Source organism: Pongo abelii, chromosome 7 (assembly GCF_028885655.2).
Source record: "Pongo abelii isolate AG06213 chromosome 7, NHGRI_mPonAbe1-v2.0_pri, whole genome shotgun sequence".
NCBI lineage: Eukaryota > Metazoa > Chordata > Mammalia > Primates > Hominidae > Pongo > Pongo abelii.
Genome location: NC_071992.2, coordinates 40,201,146 through 40,216,007, shown reverse-complemented (window position 1 = coordinate 40,216,007; position 14,862 = coordinate 40,201,146). Strand labels below are relative to the sequence as shown.

Here is a 14,862-nt window from a genome sequence, read left to right as displayed (position 1 = left end):
AATGAAAATACCAGTCAACAGGAAAGAACTTACATATTAGTTCTTTGCCCAAAACTTACATATTAGTTCTTTGCCCAAAACTTACTTTTTTGTTTTAGTAATACATAAAGACAGAGAAAATCGTGACTGTATTGATTTTCTTGACTTTGTGACGGGTGAGTCCAGGTAAAAGTAGGCCACTAGTCAATATGGTTTCATTTTAGTATTTACTAAAGTTTTAAATATAATCACGTAGAAAACAAACATCTCAAAAATGCAAAATATTAGAAATCTAATCAGTGCTATTAATCTTTCCATGCAAACAATCTCTTTTGCTGAGATAAGCGATACTAGTTCTGCAGCTGGGAATACGTACAAAATGATGCTGTACCAGTGTTTAAAAATAGGCTTGGTCGAGAGATTGCACATGATACAAATGAAGCAGTGCAAATAATATATGACTAAATACAGGATTTCAATCAAGCTTATTATCCTCGGAATATATAGCTATAATACCATGAATAGACAAGATATAAAGCTCTTTCACAGTTACCCACCCCTCACCACTAGGAAAGAAACATTTCTTAATACAAAGAGTGGTTTATCTGGCTATCCAGGGCTATGCTGTCCATCTTTGGTTACAGGGACTCCCTCTGCTTATCCTTTGGTTTACTCTTAAATAGCACCTATTCTGCCAATAGGAATAGTAAAGATAAATTTGAAGACCACAACTTGGCAAAAGCTTCCCCTTAATATACAGTGAATACTTAATTCTCAATAACTCAGAGTTTATATACTTTAAAAAAAATAAAGTATTCCATATATCTGAAACTTAGTGGCATACTTAGCACTAGACTATAAGCAGATGACAAAGAAAGGCCAGGCCTGACCAATACCCCAACCTTACCTCTACAATCTCCATGGTGACAGTAATTACCTTTCATTTTCCTTTTCTCTCCAGAAAGGGATAAAGACCACTGCTGTCTAAGGAATGGCTTCAGTAAATATTAAATGTCAGTGGATTTGAATACCATAACATTTATAAAAAAATTTATAAACAATAAACCACAGCTCGCCTGCCTTTGCCACTCTATAAACAGAGGCCTGTAGAATCTGAGAGCAAGTATAAAGGATTATCATAAAGAGAACTACAAAGACAATGACAAACTGACCAATGAAGAAGAAAAATCTACAGCAAAGCAGTGAAAAGATGCCTTGACAAAATTAGTGTGCAGTCACTTGTGTTCTTAGAAGTAAACCTCACTTCATATGTTCCAGACTTGGCTGACACTGACTCTGCAATAGCTGTTCCTTGGACCCTACAGACATGTTTTTCTTTCAGAACAAGTTAAACATTTCCCCCTAGCCAAACCTACCTGCTCAACCAATGCTGCCCGTGCCAAGAGCCTTTTAAATATGCTTTGTGGATTATGGATACCTAAGAAGGAAAGAGGATACACAATACTACCTTAGCCCAAGTAGAAATGGCAGGTGACAAATTCTGTTTCACCATAAAGGCACCACTAAAAGATTTTATTTAGAACCTCAGCAGCCTGTAGAGGCTACATAATTTCAGGTTCATCAGCTTTTACAACTACTTTCAACATAAGAATAGAAGCTATTAGCAAATAACTTCTATCAAATATAAAAGGGAGGCCTAGGATATACAACATCTTTGCTTTATAAAGATGCACCTAACATGAACTAACTTGTCAACTTTAGACTCTTACAGCAGCTCAAACAGTTGCAAAAACAATGAACATCAGTGATTTCTGGCAATAAGTCTGTCAGTCAGTTCTAAGAGAGTAAACAACACTTTTTTAAAGCTACATTCTAGTCTTTCTTCATACACTACACATAAGAAAGAAATGCAGGTTCAAAAATAAATCACCCAAAAGTCTTTTCCATATCCACTGAGACTTAGCCTTCAGTTCAACACAAACAAGAGATAAGTGTACTCCAAAATGCCTTCTGAATCTCAAGAATCTGTTTCCAAACTAGAACATTTTCTAAAGATAAGCAATAAGTTCCTTAAAAACATGTCTACCCCACCCAAAACAAATCAAACCCAAAATAGGCTTTACACCATGTCAAGTACTAATCAATAAAGTGTGGCAACTATAAACTATCATCAAAGAATTAAAGATACAAACCACCCCCAGCTATGCAGAAAAAATGGCAAGTGTTTATATGAAGCCAGTGGTTAAAAGTAATAGGGCCTTTTGCTTTTCCATTCATTTCCAAAGAGGAAGATTATCTTCCAAAGACCCCAGTGGTGAGTAAGTGGCAGGCAACATGCAGGAAATGACGCAGCTGAGGAGAGGAAAATTGCAGCAACAAACAGGTGGATTTTCTGGGGAAGGATCCCTCAATGTCCGTCTAGGGAAGAAAGTGGGAGAAGAGCTGCAGTCACAACTGGAAGGCAACCACAGAGAATGCCAGAGTCGAATATACAGACTTTGTCATTTCACATCTGAAAGGCTGAGTAATTTAAATCTCAGGATGGGTGGTTGGTAATTCAAATCATAACTGTTGCCACAGGAACTCTTAGATAATAGAACCATTAAGACTCTGAGTTTAGATCCTAAAAAATGACAGGTGTCATTGGACAAAATCTCTAGCAAAACAGACATACACTAATCTTCCTCTAAATGGGCTACTGTGTTTTTTTCCCCATGAATTTCTACCAGTCCCTCTAAAAATGAATAGCAGCCTAGATCTTGGTGACAGGCAACAGCTAGTATATTTAAAAAGAGCTTGAGGCTCCATAGTTCATTATAACATGTTAATATGTAAGAATTACACTATATACATGACATTTTAAAACTTACATTAAGCAGCCATAGATGGGTCATTTTTACTGTAAAGGCTGATCAAGGAAGATACCCTGGGTTTGGTAGATCTCTTTGAGGACCAGCAATACTGTATCTTCAGACTCCCTATAAAGAGAAAAAATTATGTTGAGAAAAGGAACTAACATTTGTGCCAAATGTTTTACATATATTATCTCATTTAATCCATACAACCATCTTGCAAGTTTATTTTTTACTTCTGCAAAGAAATGAGATTCAGAAGTAATGTAATTGGCAGTGGTTTGGAAGGTGACCTGGCAAAGAACGCTGGCATTAAGTCTAGTAATATAAAAAAGCTAGTAAGAGAGGCCAGGTGTGGTGGCTCACACCTGTAATCCTAACACTCTGGGAGGCTGAGATGGACAAGTCACTACAAGTCTGGAGTTTGAGCCAGCCTGGCCAACATGGTAAAACCCCATCTCCACTAAAAATACAAAAACTAGGGCTGGGCACGGTGGCTCATGCCTATAATCCCAACACTTTGGGCGGCCGAGGTGGGCAGACCACGAGGTCAGGACTTTGAGACCAGCCTGGCCAATATGGTGAAACCCCGTCTCTACTAAAAATACAAAAATTAGCAGGGTGTGGTGGTACATGCCTATAGTCCCAGTTACTGGGGAGATGAGGCAGAAGAATCGCTTGAACCTGGGAAGCGGAGGTTGCAGTGAGCCGAGATCGCACCACTGCACTCCAGCCTGGCAGATAGGCGAGATTCCGTCTAAAAAAAAAAAAAAAAAAACTAGCCAGGCGTGGCAGCACGCGCCTGTAGTTCAGCTACTCAGGAGGCTGAGGCAGGAGAATCACTTGAACCCAGGAGGTGAAGGTTGCAATGAGCCGAAGGTTGCAGAGCGCCACTGCACTTCAGCCTGGGCGACAGAGTGAGACTCCATTTCAAAAAAAAAAAAAAAAAAGCCAGTAAGAAATAACCAAGAATTGTTCCTTTTCCACAGAGATCATTCTAGAGACACTATTGAAGAGTTATCCAGTTGGTCACCTTAATTTTTAAAATATTATGCACTTTTTGGAAAAGGTAATACAATCATAAGGTTCCAAATTCCAAAAATATAAGAAAGTAACGAAGTCTCCCTCCCACCTTTCTTCCTCAACCACCATCAGTTCCCATCTTCTGACAACCAATGTTATCAATTTCTCATGCGTTTTCCAGATATTATTCTATGTATGCACAAGCAATTACTTATATCCACACTTCATAACAAAATTTCATTAAAAAAGATTAACATTCATAAGGGACTGCCTTAAGGATATAAGGCTCTATCATTCTTCTAGATCTGTGGTTCAACATTTATTGAGTCATGCATCCTTTTGAGAATCTAATGAAATTATGGATTTCTCCCCAGAAAGGATCACATTGCAACCACAATTATAAATGTGTATTTCATTGGATTCATAGACTTCTTTCATCTCCCACAAACTCATATACACAGAACCCAGCTTAAGAAATTCCTGTATCAACAAGTGGGAATTAGCTCTATCAGATATTAAAATGGTACATAAATAAGCAAATCAACAAGTAAGAAGTTGAGAAATAGTCCCATTTATGTATAGGAATTTAATTAAGTGGCCAGGCACAGTGGCTCACACCTATAATCCTAACACTGGGAGGTCGAGGCAGGTGGATCACCTGAGGTCAGGCGTTCGAGACCAGCCTGGCCAACATAGTGAAACCCCATCTCTATTAAAAATACAAAAATTAGCTGGGCATGGTGGCACACGCCTATAGCCCTGGCTACTCAAGAAGCTGAGGCAGGAAAATCATTTGAACCCAGAAGGCAGAGGTTGCAGTGAGCCAACTACTGCACTACTGCACTTCAGCCTAGGCAAAACAGCAAGACTCTGTCTCAAAAAAAAAAAATAAAGAATTAATTTAATTTAGAATCTCAAATCTATTAATAGTGTTGAGACACGTGGGGAAAAAAGGACCTGAATCTGAATCAAAGATTTATATGTAAAAATTAGATGATAAAATATTAGAATAGCCAGGCATGGTGTTGCACACCTGCAGTCCCAACTACTCAGGAGGCCAAGGCAAGAGGACTGCTTGAGCCCAGGAATTCAAGGGTCTAGTGCACTAAGATCATGCCTGTGAAAAGCCATTGCATCCAAGATCCTGTTTCTAAAAAAAATTATATATATAAGAATATACTGTGTTGGCTGGGTGCAGTGGCTCACGCCTGTAATCCCAGCACTTTGGGAGGCTGAGGTGGGATCACTTGAGGTCAGGAGTTTGAGACCAGCCTGACCAACATGGTGAAACCCTGTCTCTACTAAAAAGACAAAATTAGCCAGGTGTGGTGGTGCACACCTGTAATCCTGGCTACTTGGGAGGCTGAGGCAGGAGAATCACTTGAACCTGGGAGGCAGAGGTTGCAGTGAGCCGAGATCACACCATTGCACTCCAGCCTGGGCGACAGGGTGAGACTCCATCTCAAAAAAAAAAAAAAAAAAAAAAATACTGTGGTAAGAATTTTTTTGGAAAGTAAGGAAGATCTTTCTGAGTATGACACGACACAAATTCCAGAAACCAAAAAGCAAATGTCAACAAATTTGATTACATAAAAATAAAAATTTTGACCAGGCACAGTGGCTCACGCCTGTAATCCCAGCACTTTGGGAGGCAGGGGCAGGTGGATCACCTGAGGTCAGAAGTTCAAGACCAGCCTGGCCAACATGGTGAAACCCCATCTCTACTAACAATACAAAAATTAGCTAGGCATGGTGGCGCACACCTGTAATCCCAGCTACTCAGGAAGCTGAGGTACAAGAATCGCTTGAACCTGGGAGGCGGAGGTTGCAGTGAGCCAAGATCGTGCCACAGCACTCCAGCCTGGGCGACAGAGTGAGACTCCTTCTCAAAAAAAAAAAAACACACACAAAAAAACTTGTTGGCCAGATATGGTGGCTTACACATGTAATCTCAGCACTTTGGGAAGCCAAGTGGGAGGATCACTGGAGCCCAGGAGTTCAAGACCAGCCTGGGCAACATGGCAAAACCCATTTCCACAAAAAAATTTGAAAAATTAGCTGGGCATGGTGGTACACACCTGTGGTCCTAGCTACTCCCAGCTGCTCAGGAGGCTGAGATGGGATGATGGCTTGAGTCCAAGGTCAAGGCTGCAGTGAGCTATAATCGCACCACTGCACTCCAGCCTGGGTGATAGAGTGAGACTCTCTCACAAAAATAAAAATAAAAAATAAAAAAAAATGTTGATGTGGAGCAACTGAAACTCTCAAACACTGCTGATGGAGATGTAAACTGCTGGTGGCAAAACAGTTTGGCAGTTTCTTTTAAAGATACACTTCCATATAGTATCCACCCATTCTATTCCTATTTACCCAAGAATATGTCCATGTAAAGTCTTATACATGAATGTTCCTAGCAGCTTTGTTAATAGCCAAAAACTGGAAACTATCCAAATATCCATCAACAGGTGAATGGATAAACTGATATATCCATATAATGGAATACTACTCAGCAATAAAAAGGATATACTATTGATACACACAACATCGATCACGTCTATAATCCCAACAGCTTGGGGGACCAAAGCAAGAGGACTGCTTGAGGCCAGGAGTTTGACACCAGCAGGGGCAACATAGTGAGACCCCATCTCTACGAAAATAAATTTAAAAAAAAATTAGGCCCAGTGGCACATGCCTGCAGTCCCAGCTTCTTGGGAGGCTGAGATGGGAGGATCCCTTGAGCCTAAGAGGATCCCTTGAGCCCAGAGATCTAGGCAACAGTGAGCCATGATTGTGTCACTGCACTCCAGCCTGGGTGACAGAACAAGACTGTCTCAAAAAAAAAAAAAGCTAAACGCCAAACAACAAAAGTATATACTGTAGGATTCCAAATACAAGTCATAAGCAAACTAATCTACAGTGACAGAACAGATCAGTGGCTCCCTGGAAATCAGGAGGAGTGGGGAAGAGAAAAGAAGGGAGGGATTACAAAAGGCACAAGGAAACTTTTGAGAGTGATGAATAAGTTAAGTTGATTGTAGTGATGGCTTCACAGGTGTATACATGTCAAAAGTCATCAAATGTGTATTCTTTTAATATGTACAGTATATTGTACATTTTCACCCAACAAATTGGCAAAGATTTAAAAATATTAAAACTGTTGGAAAAGCTGTGGAGAAACACACACTTTCATACATTATTGCTGGGAGTATAAAAAGGTACAACCTCTTATTTGTCAATATTTATCAAATTTTACAAATGTATATACCCTTTATGCCATTGATTTCAATTCGAAGTATTTTACATTACAGATATACTCATGAGTAGGTGAAATGACATGAACAAGGTGTGTGCAAAAGAAAAGGAAACCTGAAAGTCCATGAGTAGAGGACGGCTTAAATAAATTACGGTGTATTTAGATAATGGAAGACTATGCAGCTAAAAAAAATTAGGAAACTACATATAATAGGTTTAAAAATGCCAAGATATACTAGTAGGAAAAACAAGGCACAGAACATTGCCTTTAATATACTATTTATATTTTTAAAATAAGGGAAAGAATATATTCACATACATATATTTATTATGGAGGCATAAAATAGATGGCTGGAAGACATTTTACATTAGTTGTATATGGGGAAGAAACTAGTTGCAAGGAACAAAATAAAAAAGAGGCTTTTCATTATTTTTCTTTCTTTGAATTTCAAACCATATGAATGTACTGCCCACACAGAAATATTAAAAGAACTCTTCTTTTCTATCAAGCCAGATCACCAGAGATCAATTTCTTAGCATTATTTTAGCCCCTTACAAGATTGCTTTTAATGAACTGCACTTTGATTTTATGTCATGGCCTCTACTGTATATATTAGATACAAACGATAGTGATTGCATCAGATGATAATTCCTCATCAGAATTCAAGGGAAAAATTCTTCTTAGGACCTTTGAGCTTGCTTTTTTTTTTTTTTGAGATGGAGTCTCGCTCTGTCACCCAGGCTGGAGTGCAGTGGCGTGATCTCGCTCACTGCAACCTCTGCCTCCCAGGTTCAGGCAATTCTCCTGTCTCAGCCTCCCTAGTAGCTGGAACTACAGGCATGCACCACCACACCTGGCTAATTGTATTTTTGGTAGAGACGGGATTTCACCATGTTGGCCATGCTGGTCTGAGCTTTCATTTTTAAAACACTTATCTCTGACTCATCTTATTTTCCTTGCTTTAGTTTTATGTCAACTTCTTCAGGGATTAATTAGTATTATTTTATACTATTTTTTTTTTTTCAGACATGGTCTCGCTGTGTCACTCAGGCTAGGGTGCAGTGGCACCATCATGGCTCACTGCAGCCTTCAACTCCTGGCCTCAAGCAATCCTCCTTCCTCGGCCTCCCAAAGTGCTGGGATTATAAGCATGAGCCACCATACCCGGCCTGAATTTCAATAAGCATCATTAATCCATTCTACAATCCATCAGGTAACCAATTATATTTAATAATAATTGTGCCCAGGCGTGGTGGCTCATGCCTGTAATTCCAGCACTTTGGGAGGCGGAGGCGGATTGATTGCTTGAAGTTTGAGGCCAGCCTGGGCAACACGGTGAAACGCTGTCTCTACAAAAATTAGCTGGGCATGGTGGTGCACAACGGTCACCCTACTTATTAGGGAGACTGAGGTGGGAGGATCACTTGAGTCCAGGAGGTCAAGGCTTTAGTGAACCATGAGCATGCCACTGCACTCCAGCCTGGGTGACACAGCAAGACCCTGTCTCAAATAATGATAAAATAATAATAATTAATTCTGTCACAGCTACCATAAATGCTTTCAAATGGGTTTGCTATAAGACTTCCAGCAACAATAATATTATTTGTTCCAGTTCATTCATGTGCACCTAAATGGCCAAAAGACACATTTTTAACACCAAGATAATTGAACTTATGGTTGTTGGCATCATTAGCCTCATCCATGTTCTACCCAGCTGCAAAATAAAATAACAGTGTGCTTAAACCAGATTCTTGAAATGACATGATTGTGCTTGTGCTGTCTAAATGAGAAGTCATTTTAATTCCAAAGGTACACAGGTCTTTTTTTTTTTTTTTTTTTTTGAGACAGGGTCTTGCTCTGTCACCCAGGCTAGAGTGCAGTGGTGTGATCATGGCTCACTGTGGTCTCAAAATCCTGGGCTCAAGCAAGTCTCCTGCCTCAGCCTCCGAAGTAGCTGGGACTATAAGCACATACCACCACGCCCAGGTAATTTAGTTTTTGTAGAGATGAGGTCTTGCTATGTTTCCCAGGCCGGTCTCAAACTCCTGAACTCAAGCAATCCTCCCACCTTGGCCTCCCAAAGTGCTGAGATTATAAGCCTGAGCCAACGCACCTGGCCTATCCTCCTTTTTCTACATCTATCAAATATCTATGAAACAGGTAAACAAACAAAACAGACAAAAATAAACAACATTTACCAGTAGCATAGATGGCTTTGTAAAGCAAATAAATACTCATTAAAACTTTCAATAGGCTTCTCCTGTAGCACATAGTCAATGCGTTGGCCTCCATTCAGCATCCCCACATTGATAGGCAGGACTTCTTCTTTAACTGCCACAGAGGTCTCTTCTGTGTTAACATCTGGATATGGAAGAACCATAATAAGAATCTAAAACCTTTTGGCCTTCAGGGTTATCCTGTTAACTTCTCCTCACACTCCAAGTTTACCACAGAATGAGCTACTCTCTGTTCAGAGAGCTCTCTCCCATCTTCCTCCTCTCTATCTCCTTCAAGCTCCTTCTCAGGTCACAGTAATTTTGTCCAATCCCCTTTTTTACTTTTGCGCAACACATCTCATTACCTATACCATTGATAGCTAGGTCATTTGCCTTGGGTTTATACTAAATGCAAGCAGGAATAGAGCTCTTTAGAAGTTGGAAACTAAAGCAAAAGAATGCAATATTAACCATGAAATTAAATGTGAAATTAAATTAAATTAACTATGAAAAACGCCACACCATGGCATCCCTCTTATCTGGCAGCTGGTCAATGTGTACAGTGTCACTGACCACTAGGCTTCTCTGAAGTTGATTCAGGTTCTGCTTCAGTTTCTTCTGCTGTTTCTGAAGCTTGTAAGGCAGGGTATGGTGCTCTGGTAAAAGACTTCCAGGCCATCCGCAGCGAACCTAGCAAGTTGTTCTTAAGGTCCATACTCATCCTGGTCAAGCCCTCTCTCAGTTCTGAAACATAAATAAAGAACATTAAATGATTTACAAAGAGCTTAGGGTCCAACATAGCTGAACAGAGTGAATGATGCCCTTTGCACTGGCCAAAAGGTCTAGAATTATCAAGTTCTATGCTCAGACTTACCTAAGTGCATCCGCTTCCTGCCTTTATGATGTGGGATCAGCATTGGCTCAAATTCCACTCCTGGGACCACCATTGGTTCAATCCTATAGGCCACAGGATCAAACTACATAGGAAAAACAAGAGCTACATTTACCTCTGCTGAGCACAGTCTGGAAACTATATAACTTTTTTTTTTTTTTTTTTGAGATGAGGTCTCGCTCTGTCACCCAGGCTGGAGTGCAGTGGTGCAATCATGGCTCACTGTAGCCTTCAACTCCTAGGCTCAAGCAATCCTCCTGCCTTGACCTCCCAAAGTGCTGGGATGACAGGCATTAGTCACCATGTACAACCAGAACTATATATCTTAAGCAAGAATAATCATAAGTTCATTTTTAAAAATGTACAGTTCTGCTCCATCACTTCCAAATCAATACGATTATAAGTTGTCTCATTGCCAGAGAATGGAATAGGAAAAAAAAAGTCAACACAACAGAAAATCCTATGTTCTTTAACAATAAGCCCTGATATTTAGGTAAAACCACAATAGCTGTACAATGCTTACAGGGTGATAAATATTGAAGAAACCTTTGCACGTTGGAAATCTGTAGTTGGGATCAATTCTTTTTAGTCCTCGGACAGTAAGGAACATTCCAATGGGAGATCCAAAGGCAAAGAATATTTCCGGTTTATAGATGAGCCGGGGGTATTTCACAGACACCTCAAAGGAGGAAAATAAAAGCATCTCTCATTAATAACAAAAGTTACATCTGTTTCTACCACGCAAATAGCAGGCAGTAAAATGATCAAAGAGAATTAGTTACCTGCCCAATGCCAACATCCAGATAGTCACCATTTCTAGTATTACTGCTACTGCAGAACTCAGATTCTTTGGGGATGTTTGCCCCTGAAGCAGGCTGTGGGGTTGGTCTCTTAATACCCTAAAGAATAAAAAATAGTTATGTGGAGAAGCTGGGCATGGCGGCATGCACCTGTAGTCCCAGCTACTCAGGACCCTGAGGTAGGTAGGTAGGTAGGATTGTTTAAGCCCAAGAGTTCAAGTCCAACCTGGGCAACATAGTCTCTACTAAAAATATATATATAGATATATGGGGAGCTACTATATAGTAAAAGTATAGCCAAAGGATTATATAGTTTTCTACTGGTTTGAAAGGACCCTTGGGAAAGTTCTGAAATGGCAGCCAAAAATTCTAGGAAGATTTCCTCAGAAAACAAGATTAAATTATTGCCTTAAATTGTTAATTGACATTCTTACATGCTCTAAAATGATGAAAGTTGTACATAGCCATTTCAGCAGCATTGAAACTTTAGGCAACAATCATAAGAGAAAACAATAGCAGGGCACTGTGGGAAGATAATGCTGAGGATTGCTAGAGTTCTATGAAGTGCTGTGCCTCTGTAATCAAGGGAAGTAGGATGTCGATGGGCTGGGCCAAGAACTGAGTCTTTAAAAAGAACTGAGCCACCTGCTAAAAAGTTGGAAAAGAACTAACTACTGGCCGGGCATGGTGGCTCATGCCTGTAATCCCAGCACTTTGGGAGGTTGAGGTGGGCGGATAACTTGAGGTCAGGAGCTCAAGACCAGCCTGGCCAACATGGTGAAACCCCATACTAAAAATACAAAAATTAGCTGGGTGTGGTGTCGCGTGCCTGTAATCCCAGCTACTCAGGAAGCTGAAGCAGGAGAATTACTTGAACCCAGGAGGCGGAGGTTGCAACTGAGCCAAGATCATGCAACTGCACTCCAGCCTGGGCAACAGAGCGAGACTCCGACTCAAAAAGAAGAAAAAAAAGAAAGAAAAGAACTAATTAATAAGATATGGAGAGAAATTCAGTGACCAGAAAAACTGAATGTGGAGGTACTGTTAACACAGGTAAACCTTCAGAACATTAAGCTAAGTGAAAGAAGTCAGACACATGGCTCAAAAGGACGTTCCACCTATATGGAATGTCCAAAATAAGCAAATCTGTAGAAACAGAAAGTAGATTAGTGGTTGACAGAGGCTGGGGGCAGGGAGCAATGGGGAGTGACAGCAAATGGGTATGGGAATTTCCCTAAAGGACAATGGAAATGTGCTGAAATTGGATAGTGGTAATGGTTACATAACTCTATGAATATACTAAAAACCATTAAATTGTAAACTTTAAAAGGGTGAATTTTATGGTATGTGATGTGAAGTAGATATTGGTAAAACTCTCATGAAAAGAAAAAAGCAAAAAAATAAATAAATAAATGGTAGGAGAATTCCAGAGGAGAGAAGACTTTTGAAGCTAATAACACTTTTAAGGATGTAAAAAAAGAAGGGCCAGGAGTGGTGCAGCATTTTGCGAGGCTGAGGCACGTGGGTCACCTGAGGTCAGGAGTTCAAGACCAGCCTGGCCAACATAGTGAAACCCCATCTCTACTAAAAATACAAAAAGTTAGCTGGGCATGGTGGTGCGCACCTGGAATCCCAGCTACTCAAGAGGATGAAGCAGGAGAATCACTTGAACCTGGGAGGTGGAGGTTGCAGTGAGCCAAGATCACCCACTGTATTCCACCCCGGGCAACAGAGCGAGATTTCATTTCCAGGAAAAAAAAAAAAAAAAAAGGATGTAAAAAAGAAAATGTGTTTAATTTCTAGAAAGAGAGCCAAAGATCAGCCAGGCGGGTGGCTCACACCTGTAATCCCAGCTCTTTGGGAGGCCAAAGCAGGCAGATCACAAGGTCAGGAGTTTGAGACCAGCCTGGCCAATATGGTGAAACCCCGTCTCTATTAAAAATACAAAAATTAGCCGGGCATGGTGGTGGGCGCCTGTAGTCCCAGCTACTCGGGAGGCTGAGGCAGGAGAATCGCTTGAACCCGGGAGGCGGAGTTTGCAATGAGCTGGGATCGCACCACTGCACTCCAGCCTGAGTGACAGAGCGAGACTCCATCTCAAAAAAAAAAAGAGCCAAAGATCAATTACCAAAAAACCGCTTGGCTCCCCAGAGTAAACATCCCACAAAGCACAAGGACACACTATGGACATCAAAGAATTGTTTAGGCCAAAAAGCTGTATTAGGCACATACCATTGAGTTTTTTCTGGTGCTGAAATAGTTTAATATCTTCTTTCTTGGTCCTAAAGGAATTCCCATTTCCTGAAGATCTTGGTCTGTACATAAAGCCTAGGCATAGAAAATCAAGTCTTTCTTATTTCTAGACAAAATAAAATCAATCCTGTCCCGTAAGAGGAATAAGGCCTAGGCACTCTGTTGCTGCCTGTCTCTCTAGTAGTAAAACATCATATAATAACTTCCAGAAAAAAGGACCTGTTTTATGCATGAAACAGCCTAAAAAAGAATAGAAAATATCAATACTTATAATATCAATGTTACAATAATATAGACAACATTGTTATTGTTAAAAAAAAAAAAAAGCCCAGAGAAGTTGGGTATCTAAGGACTTCCGGACATAAAAATCTTCCTTGATTTCTGGCCGGGCGCGGTGGCTCATGCCTGTAATCCCAGCACTTTGGGAGGCCGAGACAGGTGGATCACGACGTCAGGAGATCAAGACCACGGTGAAACCCCGTCTCTACTAAAAATACAAAAAAAATTAGCCGGGCGCGGTGGCGGGCGCCTGTATTCCCAGCTACTCAGGAGGCTGAGGCAGGAGAATGGCGTGAACCTGGGAGGCAGAGCTTGCAGTGAGCCGAGATCGCACCACTGCACTCCAGCCTGGATGACAGAGCGAGACTCCGTCTCAAAAAAAAAAAAATCTTCCTTGATTTCTATACTGACTTAGATGTCACATGCCTGAGAAGGATTATACTCCTGCTGATGAACACAAGCACTGAGAACACACAGCAAACACACAAGTATGGAACAGAATAACAATCAAGATCTCAAGTGTCACTCATCTTTTTTTTTTTTTTTGAGATGGAGAAGACTCTGTCGCCCAGGCTGGAGTGCAGTGGCGTGATCTCTGCTCACTGCAACCTCCACCTCCTGGGTTCAAGCGATTCTCCTGCCTCAGCCTCCCAAGTAGCTGGGATTACAGGCCCGCGCCACCACACCCAGCTAATTTTTGTTATTTTTAGTAGAGACAGGGTTTCACCATGTTGACTAGGTTGGTCTCGAACTCCTGACCTCGTGATCTGCCCACCTCGGCCTCCCAAAGTGCTGGGATTACAGGCGTGAGCCACCACACCCAGCCGTCACTCATTTGATTAGGGAAGCCTTCCTGCACCTTATTGAGACCAGGCTAATTCTTACAACACGGTGTACTTTTCCTACTTACTTCTTATTGTAATTGCCATGATGTGTGTGATTATTTAACATGTGTCTTCCCCAGTAAACTATAAACACTATGAGGTCAGGGATCATATGTCTTATTCACCAATCTATCCAGTACTTGGTATAGTAAGCATTTTCTAAATATCTGTTAAATGAGTGAATGTATCACAAACCAGAAAAAGGCACAACAAAAACGGAAAAAAAAAAAACAAATAAACAAGCTGCCTGGGCGCGGTGGCTCTCACATCTAATCCCAGCACTTTGGGAGGCCAAGGTGGGTGGATCACAGGGTCAGGAATTCCAGACCAGCCTGGCCAAGAGACCAGCTTGGCCAATACGGTGAAACCCCATCTCTACTAAAAATATAAAAATTAGCCAGGCGTGGTGGCAGGCACCTGTAATCCCAGCTACTTGCAAATAACAGTAGAGCTCTTGAAAGTACAACAGA

General features: G+C 40.9%; 1 protein-coding gene across 6 annotated transcripts in view; it reads right to left on the bottom strand.

Moving 5' to 3' along the window:
• The window catches only part of DDHD2 (DDHD domain containing 2), a 42,267-nt gene that overhangs the window by 10,710 nt on the left and 16,695 nt on the right, over nucleotides 1-14,862 (bottom strand). For 3 of the 6 annotated variants that reach the window (XM_054561442.2, XM_054561447.2, XM_024251010.3), the window contains 8 exons: nucleotides 13,209-13,304; nucleotides 10,959-11,075; nucleotides 10,700-10,855; nucleotides 10,159-10,261; nucleotides 9,858-10,028; nucleotides 9,267-9,429; nucleotides 2,811-2,918; nucleotides 193-2,358 (listed from right to left, as the gene is read on the bottom strand). In XM_054561442.2, coding sequence (XP_054417417.1) covers nucleotides 2,837-2,918; nucleotides 9,267-9,429; nucleotides 9,858-10,028; nucleotides 10,159-10,261; nucleotides 10,700-10,855; nucleotides 10,959-11,075; nucleotides 13,209-13,304 — 888 coding nt within the window. In that variant the 3' untranslated portion in view covers nucleotides 193-2,358; nucleotides 2,811-2,836. Of the gene's footprint in view, nucleotides 1-192; nucleotides 2,395-2,810; nucleotides 2,919-9,266; nucleotides 9,430-9,857; nucleotides 10,029-10,158; nucleotides 10,262-10,699; nucleotides 10,856-10,958; nucleotides 11,076-13,208; nucleotides 13,305-14,862 lie in introns of those variants that run through there. The other 3 variants (XM_054561443.2, XM_054561445.2, XM_054561446.2) reach the window with 2 other exon arrangements.